This window comes from Manis pentadactyla, chromosome 3 (assembly GCF_030020395.1).
Source record: "Manis pentadactyla isolate mManPen7 chromosome 3, mManPen7.hap1, whole genome shotgun sequence".
Classification (NCBI taxonomy): Eukaryota; Metazoa; Chordata; class Mammalia; order Pholidota; family Manidae; genus Manis; species Manis pentadactyla.
The window spans coordinates 40,100,901-40,121,453 of record NC_080021.1 but is presented as its reverse complement, the minus strand read 5'-3'; the positions used below and the strand labels follow the sequence as shown (position 1 = coordinate 40,121,453).

At 37.2% G+C, this 20,553-nt stretch overlaps 2 protein-coding genes across 2 annotated transcripts in view; both read left to right on the top strand.

Moving 5' to 3' along the window:
- Positions 1-2,976: 2,976 nt before the first annotated feature.
- Positions 2,977-4,991, top strand: POLR2K (RNA polymerase II, I and III subunit K). The gene is made up of 4 exons (XM_036876286.2): positions 2,977-3,040; positions 3,684-3,753; positions 4,080-4,172; positions 4,815-4,991. The coding sequence occupies exons 2-4, from the start codon at positions 3,693-3,695 to the stop codon at positions 4,835-4,837; spliced, it is 177 nt and encodes a 58-aa protein (XP_036732181.1). The 5' UTR covers positions 2,977-3,040; positions 3,684-3,692; the 3' UTR covers positions 4,838-4,991.
- Positions 4,992-7,969: 2,978 nt separating this feature from the next.
- SPAG1 (sperm associated antigen 1) overlaps positions 7,970-20,553 on the top strand; it is a 56,223-nt gene continuing 43,639 nt past the window's right edge. Inside the window, exons 1-5 of the mRNA XM_036876285.2 lie at positions 7,970-8,065; positions 11,608-11,749; positions 13,472-13,631; positions 17,531-17,656; positions 20,411-20,475. Of these exons, the coding sequence (XP_036732180.2) occupies positions 11,610-11,749; positions 13,472-13,631; positions 17,531-17,656; positions 20,411-20,475 (491 nt within the window). The 5' untranslated portion in view covers positions 7,970-8,065; positions 11,608-11,609. The remainder of the gene's footprint in view (positions 8,066-11,607; positions 11,750-13,471; positions 13,632-17,530; positions 17,657-20,410; positions 20,476-20,553) is intronic.

Genomic DNA, 20,553 nt, shown 5'->3' with positions numbered 1-20,553 from the left:
GTTATAATAGAAGAGCAGTAGTCACACAAAGGAAAGAGGGATCAACTAATTCTATGGGAGAAGAAGGGGCAGAGCTAACTTCATTAAAAGCGTGACTTGAGGTGGATTTTGAAGGACAAGTGGCAGTTTAAAAGGCAAACAGCAGATGCTCTCAATCTCAAAACAAAATGTGCAAGAGCAGAACAATGAAACACTTGGGCACGTTAGAGAAACTAATTTGTTGTAGCTGGAAACTACTTGTTTGAGGAAAAGGGCAAAACCTTGAGAAGGGGAAGAAGCGAAGTCATGGAGAGTTTGGGGTACATGTTAAGAGTATGAAGTTTATCCTCTAGGCAGACAGCAGCATTTTAGAAAGACCACTCTGGTGGTAGAATGGAGGACAGAAGGAAGAGAGGCGAGGGTAGGTGCAAGGAAGTGACTTAGGAAGCCATGGCATTGTTCTGGAAGAGAGTCGGGGTGGAGAAGAACCTGAACTCCACATATTCAGTTGGCAGAATCAGTCTCTGGAGCAGGGGGTGAGGGAGTGAATAGTACAAGGCTGGGAGAATATAAGATTAATTTACTCTAAGATTTGAGGAAACCTGTAGGACTTAAGGAATTGGTGAATTACACAATCTTAAAGACAGCACCTATCTGAAGCCTCCAGCACACCCCCAGATAGAGTAGTGCCTTCTCTAGTTCAACAAATCTCTGTTGCAGTCATTTTGCCCTTCCCCACCCAGCCCTGGAAATCCTGCTTTTTTTGCTTATTTTCTTCACATAATATATCACCTTCTAAAATACCATATTATTTACTTATTCTTTAATGTCTGCTCCCCAGTCCCACTGTAATGTAAACAGGGTAGGGAATTTTGCCTATGGTTAAATAATCCACATGTCCCCAAACACCATTTAAACATTGCCCTTTCCTCTCTTTCCCTAATTTATTTTTCCTTGGATATTTATTACAACTGAAAAGTAGAAGAGCATATTATAGCTCCCTTCTATAATTCAAAGAAAAATTTACCACCTTCCACCCCCAAATGGGCAAAAAGACACCTAGTCAGATGGGCTTGTCGTGGCTTTACTCACATACACCAAAAATAAGCCAGTGAGCCATATTTTCTTATTCTTTACCCACCACAGTCTTTGGCCCTTTTGCTTTCCTTTCTGGATTGGGTGTTATCCCATTGCTGATCTCAGAATTCTTTTGGGGACCATCTTGTAAAACATATTAGAAGACTTTTCCAATCACCATGACATTCAAGCTATGCAGATATCCTTAAATGAATATGATCAAGAAAAAAAGGAAAACAGATTCAGAAGGAAAACAGCATCTCCATGGCTATGAGGAGTTAAAAACACTAGTATCCAAGATGGAAAAATAATCACGAGGGGTAATGCAGTGATGTCTGGCACATAGTAAGTGCTCTAGAAAAGTTAGCTGTTACCCTTTAAGGTCATCCCTAGTTATCCTAAAATTATGGGTTGCTGTGGATAGAAAAAAAAGGGTGTTGAATTGGTAACTAGCATTAACATGAACTCTTGTTGAAATTCTGGATCTTCTTGCTATCACTTGTCATTACCCTACCCCTCTGTAGGGCCCCAAGATCCATTTATATTCTACATGTGTTGATCCATTCTTATCTCCACAGACTGTGTAATGTGCCAGATTTCATCTTGATACCTCAACCGGAGAGTCAGTCTCCAGGACAGTTTGCAAAGATTAAAGTTACACTCTCTGGATCACTTCATCATCTTTCTTATGATAACAATGGTTTAATCTAGTATTTCTTGTAGGAAAGCTTATTTTGACTGTTCTATTGGAGACTTCTCATTGGTTGAGAGGAGAGGCACTTTGTAAGAGAGCTGATGGTTAAAATATTTATGCTCTATGTCAGCGTGTTTTGGAAGAAAAAGCAGGAAACTCTGTCATGTTTCCCTGGAAATTTAAAAATTGGCATCTAGGAAGACTGGGATAAAGTTAAAATCTATCAAGCTAGTTTGTGGAGATGCAACCAGTTGGCACTCCTGGAAGTGAAAGGTGAAGCTCAAAGTTCTCAAGTTGCTGGATGGAACACTGGAAAGCAGTTTGGCCTGCTTACGAAGAAACCAAAGACATTGTGCATATTGGGGAGAAATAAACCTGCTTCTCCTGGGGAAAAATAAACCTGCTTCTCCCCTTAATTGTAATAATTATTAACGCTTTGTTATTTTCTAGATTTTAATAACCTCATTTTCCTCTCCCTCCTTCTGATGGAAGTAAAATACCTGTTGTGAAAGAAGCAAACGAATGTAAATGTTGTGAGCCCAGCTGATACTAATGTCACAGAAATTTTGATCTTCGAAGAACACATCTCCACGGGACAGGTCGTTTTGTTCTTCTAGGGAGGAATACAAGGGACAGAAGGAGGGACAGTGGAAAGCTACAGCTATAAATACCCTTTAGTTTTAAGTGAGAGTAATTGTAGCTCCCCTAACGCCCGCCTTTGCTTTAAAACGAGTAAAAGAAGTGGGCAATTGGGACGACAAGAGGTATGAAGGGTCGTAAAGCGATAATGAAATCATGCTCAGGGTAAGGGCCGGGTGCTCACTCCTCCAGCACAGATATCAAACGACTTGAAAAACCTAATCTGAAGACAGCCTTTCAACTTTTAAATCAGTGGTCGAGTCACTTCTTGCATGATCCTCGATGTAACGGTTTAGCCTAGGATTCCTCGGGCACTTGCCATTTGTTTCCCTTGTAACCTTCTGCCGTCCTGGAGAAGTGTTTTCTACTACCTTCATGAGTCAGAAAAACAAGCCTCCCTGGACTTGAGGAACTGTTTGAATGCTTTGCTTTCCTGAATAAAGGGAAATAATTGAGGACGAAACAAGGACTTTTCTCCAGTTCTAATACACAAAAGCCCCGTACTTTTGTGCGCTCGTGCGCAATCCGGGTACGTGGGGCACACCGGGGATGGAAGGGGCGGAGACTCCACCGTGCGTCATATGCTAGAGCCGGAAGTTGGTTGAGACGCGGCGACAGCCATAATCTGGAAGCGCGAGTAATTTTGTTCTGGTGTGTGAGTAGGGAATTTGGCGGGTTGGCTCTTGGGGTGGGTAGCTGGAACAAAACTGAAAAGACACTTGGGGTTTAAAAGGTCCGGGGTGGAGTTAGAGTTGGGAGAAGCTGGGAATAGAGTTAATGCTGTTGTCTTTTGCGTCATTTCTTTGTTTGGCTGTTAAGCTATTGGGAGTTACTTAAGTATTCTTCCCTTATTTCGGTTCTCATGTCCCCCTGTTGAGAGAGAAATTTTTGGCCACTCTCTGCCAAAGTCTGGAGAAATAGAACTTGAGTTAAATGAGAACACGAACTTTACAGTCAGATCTGAATCCCTCTGCCTCTTAACAGTTGTTGAATCCTGTGCAAATTCTCTGAAGCCTCGGCTTCTTCATGTCTAAAATAAGAGTCATACTTTCTAGGATTGTTGTAAAGATTATAATGAAATAACATGAGTAAAATATTTTATTGTGTTCAGTTTCGGTGTAAGTGCTCAACATGTGATTCTCTCCCCACCCACTCTTTTAAGCCTACCAGTAGGGGTTGAAAAAGTACAGATGGCAATTGGAACCCTTTTAGCTTTGCCTGAGAAAAATGAGGGCTGGTTGAATTTGTGAGGAGCCCGTTTTGAGATATTCAGTATTTCAGTCTGTGATTTCAGAGCCTAATAATGGACACCCAGAAGGACGTTCAGCCCCCAAAGCAGCAGCCAATGATATATATATGTGGAGGTAAGAGTAGCACTTACATAAGAGTATTTTACTTATTTTTTTTTAATTATCACATTTACCTTTGTCTTAAATGAGTCAATCACCGTTGAAGTTATAAAGCAGAACACATTGGCAACTATTAAAAAATCCTCTTATTTTCATTTTTACATCCTAGAAAAAATGCATTGCCCACAACTCTTCTTTCCCTCTTAATATATTATTAATAAAAACATACCCTCGAGATTGAGTATATTGTAGTGCTTTGGGCAAAAAAATATGGCTAAGATAATTTGCTTGTATGTAGTATTTTCCTTTTAGACATTGAATAAGCATGTTTTCTTTTCTAGAATGTCACACAGAAAATGAAATAAAATCCAGGGATCCAATCAGATGCAGAGAATGTGGATATAGAATAATGTACAAGAAAAGGACTAAAAGATGTATCCTTTTAACTATGCTTTCTAAATATGAAGTAGGAGGAAATGAAGAATAATGCCTGGGTTGATAGTGAAAGACTAGTTTCTGATAAAAATGGTTATAACTTTTGGATTACTTAAAAAAAAAAGGTATGATTAGCATTTTCATGGACCAGTATGTCAGTGTATAGGTGTATACTAAATAATCTTAATACTAATTTATTTTGGTTCTCATAAGTCTATTTTCAGGGATTCTGTAATTAAGTACTCATTCTTGAGCTTGTGTTTATGGATAAACTAAACTATGCAAGGAAAAATACAAATAGTGTGTATGTATGCTACCAAATAGAAAAAGTGAGTATTCACATTAGCCAAAAGACTAAGGTTTACTAACAATATTTTTTAAATTAATAAGTTACCACCTTTAACATTGTTATAGTGTTTTTTGGTGTGTTGGTCTTTGTATAATGGAAAGGGAACTAATAAAAACTCAAATAGTTTTTTCTTATTTCATACCCAACTGTCATAGTAACTAGTGAATTCCATTCTTTCTGTGGATTTTAGATTAAATAAACTAGCTTATTACAAAGAGAAAGTGATTTGGAAGTGTTAAATATTTTATATAATTTTAAAATACTTTTTTGTCCTTAATGTCATTTAATACAGTGGTGGTTTTTGATGCTCGATGAAAGATGGAATTAAGAAGAATATCTTCGTTTGCATTTGCTGTTAATGTGTAGCTTTTGATTGGTGTACTTAATGAATGCAACTGTATGCATATGATTTCATATTGTATTTAGGTATCTATTAATAGTTTATATAAAGAAATTATTTTTTGTTCAACTACAGGATTTATAATTTAATTTTATTGTATATGTAATCTGACACACAGAGAAGGTTAAAAGTGCTTCCCTGAACCACCCTTTTAAGCAAAAACTAGAATCATCTGGGACCCTTGTTAAAATTGAGTTTTTAGGGCCCTCTTCAGGTCTGATTAAGTTAAGTTCCTTGGAAATCATTGTTTTTTGTCACCAACTGTAAACTTCAACATCATTTTGTATAGATTATACTAGTGCACTGTCAGTGTACATACATTTTTTGAGTTGTGCTTTTCATTTGTTAGTTGGCATAGTCGTTTTTGTATTTTATATAATGCTGGATTATTTTTGAAATCTTGGGCAAGGAAGAAAAACTGTAATGGTTGTTTTCTATAAGGCAAAATCAAGCCCAAGTAAAGTGAATAAGGCAGACTGTTAAGGCTGGGCAGTTTCTCAGGTATAATTGTTCATTAACATATAAAATTCTGTTTTCAGGATACACACTGAATTATTGGATAAATGTTTAAAACTTTTGCCTTGATCTTAGGGTTATGGATACTCAGATACTCCATCTGTTCCAGGTTTCCATTATTATGGAATGACATGTCGGCCTCCCTAATTTGTTTTGAAGGTTACATATATTCCAGCTTTATTAGTAGCTGTTGTGTCTCTGACATTCAAAAACATTATGCTATTTTTTTTAAAAACCTGTATTTCTACTACCATCCTTGAATACTAAGTTCTATAAATTTATTACATGCTGTATAAAGTACTACCATGCTCAAATTCTTAAAGAGTGTTCTCTTGGTCCCGGTTTTCCTTTAGCTGTGGCGTTCATTTTTAAATTCTGCTACATTCTTCTTGATCTTGTCCTTCTTAGACAAAATAGTACCAATAAATATATCTTTTATGATAGCCCTCTAAACAAGCCCCAGCACATTGGATAATGTTGCTCATACCTGTCTAATTTCATCATAGGTCCTCTGCATATCAGTGGTTTATTGATATTGTTATTTGGTTAACTAAACAGTGGTTTAATGGAAAAAGAATTATCACTAGAACTCAAGACTACAATTTCAGTCATTCACTTAGCTGTTTCCCTTTCATCTGTAAAATGGAAGTAGTTTTACCTCTTGCCTACCTGAACAGTTTTAAGTAAAAATAGTAGAATAGATATAAAATTGCTTTAAAAAGACTCTTTTGAATAGTGTTTGCTAAATACAAAAATCATTAAATCTGAGCTTAAAGTTAACATATAAGTTATTTCTTAGTAAACTTCTTACCAATGATTATGGACTTGCAAGTCCATGAGCAAAGCATAGAAATTTGTTCAGATCTAGCCCTGCTATTCAATAAATAGCCGGTTCACTTCATTTGTTTAAAGTTCAGCTTCATTTTCAAAGTGGAAGAATGAATGATTGTCAGTACAGTGCTTCGAGACACTCAAACTATCTTCAGAGATAGAGGTTAAGAAAGTTTCAAAAATAGTAGATGAAATCAATTGACCAATCTTAAGAATAAAACATCGTGTAAGGTGAGAAAGTGTAAACTGGGAAGATGTAAAAACAAGGTGCCTCTTCACATACACAAATACATGCATATCCCCACCCCTCCTAGAATAAGTTGTGTGTAGAAAATTAGTCAAGAGGGAGTGACTACTTGAGCTGAAGGTTAAGAGGGAACCTGCCACAGTAGGACAGGGGAATGGAGCATTCCTGAAGTAGAGGAAAACAGTGTAAAGGCTCTGGGTAGAAAATAAGCTTGCCTTATTTGCACTTCAGAATAATCCCTGTGACTCAAACTTTAAGATAGGCAGAGGCCAGCTCACTTGGGGCCTTGTGATGGGAGTAAGCAGGAGAGTGACAGGTTTAAAACTTGAAAGATTACTCAGGCTGTTCTGTGAGAATGGACAATACAGGGATAGGTGACAAGGGGAAGCCAGTTAGGCTACCTGTAATAGTTCAGGCTAATAATAATTGTGTCGGCTACACTTGACGTTGAATTATCGCAAGTTGCTTTTTATCCTTCTTGTTTATTCAGCATAAATATTAATGTTCATAATGATAACCAGAAAGAAAATTAAGTGTGAGTGGGAAAAAACATGTGGAATTACAACCATTTCCCTAAATAGTGAAGGATTTCTTCCTATGCTGAAAGTAAAATGATGTGAAGTTACAGTAGGCTGAGGATGTTAGACTTAAGACCTAATTGAATGAAGTTTGCCCCATAAAAAGAGTTTAGTAAAGCAGCCTAAGGATTACTCTAAAGTTTGTATCTGTGACTGTAAATATGCAAGTTCAACATTCTCTAGCACTGGCAAAGGAAATAATATAATCAGTCGTAATTTGAGCATTAGAATATTTGCCACTATAGGTGCCCGCTAATGGATTGTAGGTCTGTAATTTAAGTGCAAAGAAGAGAGAAATACACTTATTGAACTCCGGTTATGTGTCAGGCACTGTGTTAGGGGCTTTGTTTTCTATTCTAACTAGTCTGAAATTATAAAGCTGAAATGCATTTCCCCACAAATGATCTCTACTGTTTTATTCATCTGAACTGTATTATGTCTTACTCGCCTTTGTATCCCAGCGCCCGGTACAGTGTCTGACTCATTATCAGGGCTCAGAAAATGTTGAATGCATAAAAAGGAAGATGGAATCTTTCATTTACTCTCTTGTTTATAGGGGAAGAAGTAAATCTAGGTTGCGATGTAGATATCATGAATGTTTCATTATGTTTCTATAAGTAGAAATAGTTGCCAGTTTACCTAACGGGAGTACAGCGATCCAGAACAGTAATAGCATTTTAAGTCAATGTAAAATGGATTAAAATGCAAAGGAGAAGAAAAGGGACACGCACTTTTCCACCCCTATTTATCCCGTAATGGTCTTCTGTCAGGGTGAAGCTGGGGCTGTACGGCCAATCAGCGGGGTGGCAGGTTGAGGACTAGCCAATCATCCCGCAGAGGCCCTAAGCCCTGCCCCCGGGAGTCAGCTGGTTGGTGCCCAGGCGGGCTCTAGGCCCTCCTGCACTGGTGGCGCCGCGGGGGAGGTGAGCCGCGGCCGGGTGCTTCTTGCAGCTCGGGGTCTTGGAGCCAAGGTGAGTACTCGGCGGCTGCGAATAAACTGCATTTCCCCCATCGCTGCCCCTCCCTGCGGAAGCCAGGGTGAAAGTCCGACCCCGAAGATTCGAGTGAGGGAGTGCGGTGTTGGATGAACATGTCTCTTGGAGGAAACAAACGGGGGACTTTTTGTTTCTCGCTAACGGTGGCGGATGTCGAGGCGGGGCAGCAACAAGGAGTTCCCGGAGTCCGCTGGCAGCAGCCAGTCCTGGTGACTAAAGCCGGGGGGTGGAGAGCAATTTCAGAGGGTCCTAAAGTGCTGCCTGACCGTTGTGGGTTGGCTGTAGGTCTCGCGTCTCCCGGCCAGTCCCTGACCCCCCCGCGCTCTCTAGCCGCGCTGTACATAGAAACCGTTGCTACGTCTGGAGGATGCCGTTTCCTTTCGGTTTCCGGCTGCAGGGGGCGCTCGGCCCCGTGGTTGCTAGAAAGAATATGCCTAGGTGGAAGAAAACAGGTTTTCCAGTTACTAGGCCATCGTAGTTTACATTAGGAATAATGGAAAATGGATGTGGATTAGGATGATGGATAATGAATTGAATCCAACCAGGACCAAAGGTTTTCCTAATCAAAGAAATTGTGAATAGATGTGGAAGGGTTCTAAAGAGCAAATAAAGTATGTAATTTTTTATAACTTGAGAATTAATATTTAGTGGTCTTCAGAATGTGTATCCTGCCCTCCCCACCAAAATGGTAGTTTTAAAAAGGATTCTCACAGAAATGTTAAAACAGTGTTCAGCATGAAATTAGTTTGATCAGGTAAGAGATGGCTCTACTATTTCAAATGTTTTTCACTACATTTGATTAAAGTCATCAAATTTCAGGGGTTGCAAGATAACCTCAATTCGAGGTAGTCTATTTTAATCCCATTAGATGCTTAAATTTCTACCATCAAAGATCCTCCAGCTCTTTGGGAAAACTCTCCTAAGGCAACCCATTCTATTCTGGGCAGCATTAATAATTTAAAAGTTCATCTTGCTTTCCTATAACTTCTATCCTTAAGGGCTATTCTTGTGTTGGGAGACATTCTTCATACTGGGCCCTGACAGTATGGTGTGAAAGCCACAATCTCATTTCTCAGCTGGATCTCATCTGATAGCTGATGAGCAGTCATCTCTAGTCTACATTCAAGTCAAAGCCAGCAGCAATATGGAGGAGAAGCTGACAGAGCTGTCTTTTTCTGCAGAGGTCTGATTTATGACCAGGCTCCCAGAGGGTGGGCATGCTGAATACACCCATTGCTTCTAATGAATTAGACCCATTGCTACTTCGTTTTAAAATTTATAACCCAGTATGTTTTATTGCAGTGGTCTTTTGAAAACTTTGGCCCACAATAAATGTATTTTACTTTGCAACATGTGCATTTATGTACACACATTTGTAATTTCTGTTTATGACATAAAATGAAAGTTTTTATAAAATTTATTTACTGGTATGTATCATGTAGTCAGTTTTCTGTTGTTCTATCTCATAAAACAATGCTGACTACAACTCTCTAAATTGATACAATGGGTTGCCACCTGCAATTTGAAAAGCCTGGGTATGATAGTTAAGTATATCGGTTCTGTATTGCCTACTGAGATTCAAATCCTCAGTTTGCTGTGTAAGGGCTGTATGACCTTGAGCAGTTTACTTACCTGAAACATCAACTTCTTCATCTGTAAAATGGGAGAAGTTATTAATATTCTTAGTGGTTTTAAAGATAATGTGAAATAATCCATGGTGCTTAGTAATTAAGCTCCATATATGTTAATTGTTTTAATGCTCTTTACTTAAAACCTACCTGGTTCACTATTTGAAGAATTAAATGAGTTAATATATGTAAAGTACTCAGAGCAGTACCCAGCACACATTAAGAACTATGTAACTATTAACTTTGTGTTGCTGTTATTTTTGTCATGAGCAGCTGTATCATTAGCACAAAAATGTCCATGGCCTTTGTGTTCCCATTTCTCTTCAACAAGTGTTTCTTAAGGAATATAAAGCATTATTTATTATGTTATCATTATATTATGAATATATGAAGGTGACTAAAGTAAAATCTCTTATAATCTAGAAGGGAAGACAAATGTAATTAAGAATATGTGAAATGAGGGAGGTACTTTGCAGAGTGCTGTTCATGTTACCAGGCTGAGATGCTGTTTTTTCCCAGGATCATGTCTCAGAGGTGATGAAGAATGAAGCCACCGAAGACTGAGTGAAAAAAAATAAAGCTCCTACTACTCAGGAGGGGCTCCAAGGGTGGATGCTGTCAGGACTGTGGTGTCTAGGGTTTATATTGCCTCCTGACAGAAGGAAGTCCCACCCTCCCTGGACCAAATAGATAACTTGATTGGCTGAGAGTACATTGCTTCATTTGCATAGGGCATAACCAGTCAGAGCTGAGGTCTATCTAAGTGTACTTTTGAATGGCTGAGTTTGATTGGAGCTTTTTGAGACTTGCAAGGGCCCTGAAGCTTCTTGGAACTTACAAAGGTCTTGAAGCGTCTTGAAACTTACAAGGGCCCTGAAACTTACAGAGGCCCTGAACACTATCTGCCTGCCTTCCTCTATCACCTGCCTCATTAGGACACACAGATCTGGGAGCTGTTTAATGATGTGCATGGGCAGCAGGGAATGTAAGGAAGCAGGGAATGGGGAAGAGAGTGATGTTAAGAATTACAGAGAGGATGTTTGTGCTAAATCAAGCATAGTTGGGATGTTAACAAAACAGCTAAGGGAGAAGAAAGTCATTCAGGTCATTTAAATCCACATTAAAAGATATCTTAAAAAGCAGTTTGAGCACAGAAAGGGATCAGAATATGCCATTTCAAATAGGCCATCTTAGCACCAGTGGAAGATTAACAAATAATAATTCTCTGCCCTCTCCACTTTCTGCTTAAAATCAGGACATAAATTTCCCTTTGTGAAGGTGTCCCCTCCTCTCTCCTACTACCAGGAAAACAACCCTTATCCTTCAATGAGTCTGCATAAACAAATCTTACTAACATAACCTTTATCTTCCATTATTTTCTTCCATATTTACCTTTTCTTAGAAACCAAAACCCAGTTGCCTTTGTCTAATCACTTCCCCACAATTTATCACCCTTTGTTAAAGTGGTATATAGGCTCCCAGGCTTAACAGTTCCTTTGAGTTTTTTCTTTTCTATGGAGCCTCCATGTGTGAATAAAATAAACCTTTTCTCCTATTAATATGTCTTTTGCCAGTTTAATTTGTAGGCCTCAGTGAATGGATAAAATTTTTTCCCTCTCTATAGCTCCAAAACCTGCTTTGTCATGTTCCAATTTTGCTTAGGTGGAGATTGAAACAATCTATGTATGGTACACAGTAATTTGGCTCCATGAATGTAAACTGTTAAGAGTTTAGAATTAGTAGCCTTCCTCCTTGGAAAAAACACTCCACCTCCTTTTCTGTAGAAGTGAAAAATAAATATTAAAGAATTACCTAGGTAGTTACTGCTATCTAAATTGAGTATTACAATATATATTAGATTCATAACTGTTTTCTTATACTATATTTCAGCCATGACTGCCAAAGATTATCCATCATTGTGGGGCTTTGGAACAACAAAAACATTTAAGATTCCCATTGAACATTTGGATTTCAAGTATATTGAAAAATGTTCAGATGTTAAACACTTGGAAAAAATTCTTTGTGTGCTCAGGTAAGCATTTAAAAATCATTTCATGTTTCCATATGCCAATTTTAATTACATTGTTACCTTCTAAAAGTTGAAGCGACATTAGAAATATTGGAGAAAATTTTCAAATATTGAGATTGTTATTTTGCCTATGTTAGGTTCCAAAATAGTGGTTTGGATTCTGTGGTTAATTTGGAAGGTTCTGGCTAGGTCTACTTCCAGCATATGACTTGGGCTGATTAGTATTCAAGAGAGTATTGTTCTTCCTCCACATTTTGTAGGAAGAGGTAAAGTAGCTGTGAAAGTAGCCATTGGGAGGTAAGGTTAGCTCACTAGCCTACACTGATAAAATTCTTTGACAACTTCCCACTTCATACCATTTGCCCACAAAAATGGGTGACACTGCAAAATGGTCACATGGAGAGGATGGTGGGGAGGCTAAGAGGTAGGACTAAAAGGCAGGGAATCAGGGCCTTCTCTGGGTAAGAACCTCAAGGTGGTGATTGTCAAACTTCAATATCCATCAAATAGAGTTGTTACAAATGCAAATTTGAGGGTCCCATTCCCAAAGACCCTGCTTGAGGAACATGCGTTTTTTAACAAGCACCTTGTTGACTGACATGCAGGTAGTCGAGGGAACCCACTTTAAGAAACACTGCCCATGGCATACCAATCTATGCCACTTATTTTGGATTTCTTGAGGCATTTTCATTTGGAAAGTAGCCTAATATTGCAGAAGCATTGTGAAGTATGAACTGCTCCTTTCCAGGACAGCAGTAGTGTTCCTTTTGCTCAGCAGCAGTTCATCTGTTCTCTTCCCTCAGACCCCCGTCTTTATCACTGTGTCCTTTACTTTGTCTCTCTCATCACCTTTAGGGTCCCATCCTCTCTGATCATCCCTGCCTGTCCCCAACCAGAGTTAATGTGATGACCTTATCATTTTTGAAATGGAACAATGAAATATATCATATTTTTTTGTTTTTCTTAGCAGTATAAGAACATTTTCATTTATATTTGGTCAAGGACTGAAAAAGAAAATGAGAAATTTATGGGATGAAAGAGTTTGAAAGCCACAGTAATCAGTTGGTTCTAAGAAATTCTATGAATAAACTAATTAAATAATATTGCATTGGCACTTAAAATTTTTATTTGGATATGGAATTTATTTCTATTTTTCTGAAAACTTAAAAGTAAACAGACTCAGGAGAGAAGATAGATTTTCCCTAAACAAATGAAAAAGAACCGATATCTCCATCTAATACTCTCTAAGGAAGGAATTCTGTTCCTTGAGTGGTTGAAATTAGAGGAATGTTGTTCTAAGCTGTTCCTCTGCCATTTTCTTCTTAGCCCTTTGAAAAAAAAATTGAGCTACAAAATCATTGTTGGAAAACAAGGTCTCATTTTCCACATGTTTCTAGTACTGAATTTCTATTTATAAGCTTAAAATAATCTTGTGTACAAAGAAGTTTAAGGGGAGAGAAAATGTTACTTATTCAACTTTTAAAGTGTGTGGTGTACATTGGTGTCCTTGGAGCTCCCTTTCCTCCTTCACTGCATCGCTCCACAGATTAACAGATAAAAATGGGGGCTGCATGGTTGAGGAAGGTCAGTGAGAAGCCAGCACCCTGGCCTTCATCCTTGTGCAAGGGCAGTTCTTGAATTCTCTGCAGAACCCAGCATACAAACCACTGGTCTAGATGATTTCTAAATGAAATAGTAACCCTAAAATTCCGAATATTTTTAAAGGTCTGGTGAGGAAGGATATTATCCTGAACTTACGGAATTCTGTGAAAAACGCCTTAAAGGCTTGGCTCCTGAAAGTAGAGCTTTGAGGAAAGATAAACCTGCAGCAACAGCATCTAGTTTTACAGCAGAAGAATGGGAAAGAATTGATGGTGATATAAAGGTATAGAGTAACACCAGTTTTTGTGACTGTCACATTCTATATCTGTCTACTTCACTTATTCAAAATCCAGTCTTTTTTTGTCAATAAAGGGCTTTGAGTGGAAATTACTTAGCATTGATTACTTTTTACACTCAGGAGAATTGTGAATTTATTTCTGCATGCACATACATATAGGTATTTTAAATGAATAATATTCTGTCTTATGAAAATACAATTTTCTTATACCACCCTGGTCATTTCCTTGGGATAATTATTAGAATTCAAATTGCTTGATCAAAGGATTGAATATTTTTAAGAGTTTTGAAACACATTTTCATGTTCTCAAAAAAGTTTTACCTTTTTTCTCTCCCACCAGCAGTGTATAATGTCCGTTTCAGTTACTCACTACTGGTTATTGTGTTTGGATTAGAATTGTGTTGAATTTATGGATCAATTTTGGAAAACTGACATCTTGACAATATTGAAATATTCTGATCTGTGACCATCATATATTTCTCTGTTCATTTAAGTCTTTAATTTTTTGTAACAATGTGTTGTAATTTTCAGTGTGTAGTTCTGGTATATTTTTGTTAAATTTATTCCTAAGTCATATATTTTATGCTATTGTAAAAGTTGATGTTTTTAATATTGATTTTTTTTGTCATTCTGAATCACCTTAGTTATGAAATTTAATTGGTTTTTTTCCTTTTGGTGTGGTAACATTCAAATTACATGAAATTTACCATCTTAACCATTTTTAAGTGTATAGTTCATTGGTGCATTCACACTATATTGAAGAGTACAGTTCATAAGGCTATTCACACTGTCATGCAGCTAATATCCAGAACTTTTTCATCTTGCAGAACTGAAACTCTATACCTATTAAACAGCAATTCTCCATTCCCCCTCCTCTTGGACCCTCCAAGCACAATTTGCTTTCTGTTTCTGTAAGTTTGACTAAACTAGATAACTCATGTCAGTGGAATTTTAATTTGACTTTGTATCCTCTGGTCTTATTAAATTTATAAATTGTTTCTAGTAGCTTTTTTGTAGATTCATTGGATTTTCTATATTCAGGATCAAGTCATCTGTGAATAAGAGATTTACTTCTTTTCCTGCGTCTGCCTTTTATTTCTTTTACTTGCCTTATTGTACTGGCTAGGACCTCTAACACAGTGTTTTTTTAGGGGAAATCATTCAGCCTTTTACCTGTAAGTATAATGTTAGCTTAAGATTTTGTGTAGATGACCCTTTATGAGGTTGAGGAAGGTCCCTTTTATTCCTTGTTTGATGAGAATTTTTATCATGAATGGGTGTTGAATTTTATGAAATGCTTTTCTGCATTTATTGAGAGGATAATAAGATTTTCTTTGTAGTCTGTTAAGCTACACTATTTTCAAATGTTATACCGACTTTGCTTTCTAGGATAAACCCTACTTGCTCATGATATATGTTTTTTATATATTGTTGGATATAATTTGCTAAAATCTTATGAAGGATTTTTGTGTTTATGATCACAAGAGATACTAGTCTGTAGTTTTCTTGTAACGTCATTGTCTGGTTTTGGTAGCAGTGTGATGCTGGCCTCACAGAATGAGTTGGGAAGTGTTCTATTTTCTATTTTCCAGAAAGTTTGTGTTTAATTGGCATTATTTCTTCCTTAAGTATTTTCTAGAATTCACCATTGATGCCATCTGACCTCCATTTTCTTTATAGGGAAGGATCTAACTATAAATTCAAATTCTTTTAATAGTTATAGGGCTACTCAGATTATCTTCAGAGTTCTCTCTCTGTCTGGCTCCCTCCTTCTGGATATTTTGCACACCAAATCTTATATTCTTGGCCTCCTTGAAGAACTCTGTCCTTCTGCATGTGCTGTGAGACCACAGGGATGTTGGGTTTCCTTTCCGTATGTTATAGCCTGGAAATTCCAGGCAAAAAGTTGAGGCAAATGCAGGCCTTACCTCATTTGTTTTCCTTCTTTTGAAGATCACTGTTGCATGCTATCTATTTTCCAGTGTCTGAAAACCATTATTTCTTGTATTTTATCCAATTTTCTGGAATTTAAGCAGGAGGTTAAATTCGTTCCCGCTGCTACATCAGGGCAAGGAGGAGATACCCTTTATTGATTTTTCTGATGGGTTTCCTATTTATTTGTAATAGTTCTGTTCTTCAATCTGCTATTTGCCTTTTTAATTTTGTGTCTGGTGTTTTTCATGTTAATTCATTAAAAATTTTTATTTAATCATACCTCTTGATTTTATGCTTTATGATCTTTTCTTGCTATTATATTTGAGAAAGTTTTCTCTCTACCTGATATATAGTTGCCTATGTTTCTCAGAGTTCTTTTATGGTTTCATTTTGCTTAAGAAATATTTTTTTTAAAAAGAGACTCTAGGGAAACTGTGGTTTTTTATTTGTTTTGTTTTATGTTATTTTATTCAGCACATTTTACTGGGGTGAATAATAGTGTTTGAGAACAATTTGAGGGATATGTATTCTCTAACTCAAAGTGGTACGTTTTTAAACTTTCAGCTTTCTAATTTTACCATTATATTGACTTGAATTTGAAAATCTGGTGATCTACATGTTAAAACAGCAATTTGTGTTCAGAGTTCTTTGACTTAATTTTCGGGAAGGAGGGATAGTTTTGTTTTAGTGCAAGGCCTGCTTTTCTCCTGATTGCGTTGTTCTTTCTCAGTCACTTCTTGAGCCAGTCTCCTCCTCATCTCCCTTTCTTTTACACTTCCCTGCCCCTTCTCCCTCTCTCCCCATTCTCTCTTACTCCCTTTCCTCTTATATAATTCCTTCTCTCCCTTTTTACCTTTCTTTCCTTTCTGTTTTTCTTTTTCTCCTCCTGTTTCTGTTTCTCCCCTTTCATCCTCCCTGCCTCCTATACAGATAGCACAGATTAAATAGAGTTTATTGCTGTATCCCAGTGCCTAATTTAAGAGTGTCCTAGACAGGTAATAGACATAATTAGCAATTAGATGTCAGACCCTCACTATATAGTTGCTGAATAATAAATAATAAAATTTCACAAATAACAGCTCTCTTCCTCAATTTCTCCTGGGACCCATGACAATTCAGTTTTATAAACATAATTGTGTATCTGTTATATGCCAGATATTGTGCTGTTTGAAATACAAAGATGAGATTAAGACATAGACTGTGCTGCCCTCAACAAACTTATAGCATGGTGATAGAGACAAACAACTGACCCTAGAACAACGTGGGTTTGAACTGCATGGGTCCATTTACACCTGGATTTTTTTCAGTGAATATATTGGAAAAATTTTTTTTGGAGATTTGCAACAACTTTAAAAACATTTTTTCTCTAGCTTCCTTTATTGTAAGAGTACAGTGTATGTAACACATATGACATATAAAATATGTGTTAATCGACTGTTTTTGTTACTGGCGAGGCTTCCCAGTCAATAATAGGCCATAAGTAGTTTTTGGGGAGTCAAAAATTATATGCAGATATTCGAGTACTTGGGAGTGGGCACTCCAGCCCCTACACTGTTTAAGGGTCAACTGTAGATTATTTTGAATCTTTATGCTAATACATGGAGAAGGAGCCCTTTTAATCCAACCAGGAAGTTCAGGGAAAGCTTGTTAGAAGGGATGATAAGGAAGATTCTGCAAGGTAAGTAAAAGTGGGAAGGGCAACAGTATATGGATATATATGACAATGCTGAATTGTACACTTAGAAATGGTTAAGGTGATAAATTGTATTATGTGTATTTTACCACAATTAAAAAAAATAGTAGAAAGGGCATCACAGATAAAGAATGGCATGATAAAATTGTCCCCTAAAAGATTGTCTCACAGGAAACTATGATGATGTATGATCCTCTCTAATGTGTGATAAACTACTTCAAACTGTATATTTACCTTCTTTTTTCTTTCTCCACAGAGTTGGGTATCAGAAATTAGAAAACAAGAAAATACAGTACATTTTCATGAAACTGGAACACGTCCAGCAACAGAAGATAAATTGCCTCCAGTTCGTGGTTCAGCCAGCCATCTTCGTGTTGATAGGGTAGTCCCTTTTGATGTGGGTGGTGGGTGGCAGGGGAGAATGTGGAGGTTGTTTTTTAGAGGAAGTAGCTCAGTTTCATTGGAGTAGCCACAGTGTGATGTTCTCTAGGCAATTGGGGATTTCTTTTCAGCTGGCCATGTGTTAGTACCTTCTTGAGTAGGGTGTATTTCATTACTTGAAGATCATCATGAAACAGCATTTTCCCTTAAAGACTTGCATCTTGGATTTCCTGCCTTTCCTCATTTTTTTCTTTTGTTGTTCTGTCTCTTCTACTCAGACCAGTCTGGATGAGCACATAAGATCCAATGCAGTGTGTGAGAATTTCAGTTAATAATTTTATATACCCAGTAGAGGTATAGAGGAAATAGTTTATTGCATAATAAACTATGGATTTAAAGCAGTTTATAGATAGATATCATTCCTCTGTTTAGTGTATGTATTTTTACCCTGCCCTCAGCCCCTTATGATTGTTTCTCCACGGTAGTTGCCTATTTTGTCATGCACACACAATGCAACCTCTTTTTACACCCATGGGTTGCATAAAGAAGGGGCCTGTAAACCCATTCTACTTAATTTCAAGTTGAAACTGAGCTGCTTGGTATTCCCTGGCCCTGATAGCTTAGAATATAGCCCTTATCTCCTAGACATAGGGTGTCTCTAGGTTTGCACTTGGATCACATATTCCATTCCCTCTGCTCCCCTTTTTTTCCCCTTTATTCCTGTTATTTCTGAAAGGATGGCTACCTGAGTCTCTTCATCTGGGTTAACTTGTTTTACTCTTTTCTTTGAAACCTCAATTTTATTTTAAAACATCTATAGCCCTTCATCACTCTGCTGTCTGATAATTTACCTTCCTGGATCTTTTAATTCCCCATTAGAAGTTGCCCAGGTAATTGAGGTACAAAGTAATATGGTAAGGATGCCATTTCCTGTAATCAATTAATTTGTATTTATTTCATACCCATTATGTACTAAATCTGTGCCCTGAAAATATAACAATTTATAAGACTTGGTCTCTGCCTTCAGGGAGCTTGTCATCCAGTGGGGTAGACAAAAATACAGTGGTTCTCAAAAGTATGGCCCATGGACGCTGGTTGTCCCAGAGAGCTTTCCAGGGGGTCCAGAAACTCAAGCTATTTTTAAAAATGATGCTAATGCTTTGTCTCTTTCACTGGGTTGACATTTGCACTGAGATAAAACTGCTGAGGCCTTGGCACAGATTAAGGAAGTACTAGTAGTCGTCGTTTCCCCACCGCTATTCATTGGCAGTAAAAAAATTACAATTTAACATAAAAATGTCGCTGATGAAACTAACTTATTTTGTTAAATCCTGAATCTTGAGGACACATCTTTTTAATATTCTGTGTGACAAAATGGGAAGTAAGCAGAAAGCATTTCACCGTGAAGTGGAATATGTTGGTTATCTCGAGAAAAGCACTTACATGATTGAGTTGCCAGCTTAAGTAGCCACTTTTTCCTGGAAGAATTTTTACTCAAGAGTGACTGATAGACAAACTGTGATTATTCAACTGGCTGAATACTGGAAGTGAGCAAAGTGGGCCTGTCACCTAAAGGAAAACAAGTGACAGTGTTTTTTTTTTTGCCAGTGATAAAATCTGAGCTTTAAAGTGTATAAATTTAGAGTATTTTATAATCTTACGTGGCCCTTAAATACCAGTTTGTGACAAAAAGTTTTCCGCTTTAGGAATATACATAAAGGCTTTTCCGATGAGCTCCATGAAAATATTAACATGAAATTTTTTAATCATGTAATGAAATGTATGACTGTTTGGAAGATTTGCATAATTCTAAATGATCAATGTGCAATGTTACAGAATTGTGCATGGGTAAATGCCCCATTCAAAATGGTTTCAGATTATGACTAACTTTTAAGAAACAATTTAAGAAGTACTTGTAAGCATAATGACTATTGTTTGCTTTCCTCCCACTCCCTTCTTGTGCTTGCAGTGGGCATGTGACCTATTGGGCCACTTAATAGTGCACCAAGCTAGTGCTTGGTGAGAAAGAGGCACATGGTCCAAGCTAGTCAGTCAGAGTCCTCCCTGGGATTTCTCTAACGAAAGATGGAGAGAAGGGTCACTCTTCTTTTCCTTTCTGACTGGGAGGCCTGTAAGGTTCTAATGCCAGACAATTTAACACCATGTGTCCTGCTACATGGAAAAAGCAAGTAGCCAGTGGGGAAAACAAAATCAGTAGGCAGAGAGAAGCAGACACTAGGGACAAGGGAGAGAAGGAGAACTGGAGAGGGGACATGTGAGTCCTTCATCCAGCAAGGCGCTTGCACTTTCATTAGTTTAATTACATAAGCCAATCGTTTTCTTTTTAATAAAATTAGTCCAAGTTAGGTGTCTGTCATTGCAAACAAAACAGCAAAATAGTTATTATTTCTCCAATGCCTAGGTTTTAAAAGAATGAATGATAGTTTAGTGTGTTTTTAGTATAAGAAAATCACTAATAATTATATTTAACACATGTAAGTTTTAAAATTTCATATATGTACTTAAAATCTTTAAAATTACTTCCAGGATTAAATACAAAAAAATCATTTTTACATCTGCTCTGTAGTATTATGGTAATAATTATAATACTGAAGTTGTTATAACTTCAAGGGTACCTATTTTTCTTATCTATTCAATTCATGTATCTTAATCTAATACTTCATATTACATTTATAGTAAAACGTGCTAATCTTATATTAAATTTATCTCACAAAATATGATTTTATTCTTTCAGGAAAAATCTTCTAAAAGTAGACCAGCTAAAAAGAATATTCCGAGGGATTATGCAGACTGGGATAAGTATGTTTTATATTTCTTGATATAAGATTTATCACTGAAAAAGTCTCTACCATAAAACACTGTAATAACTTCTTAATT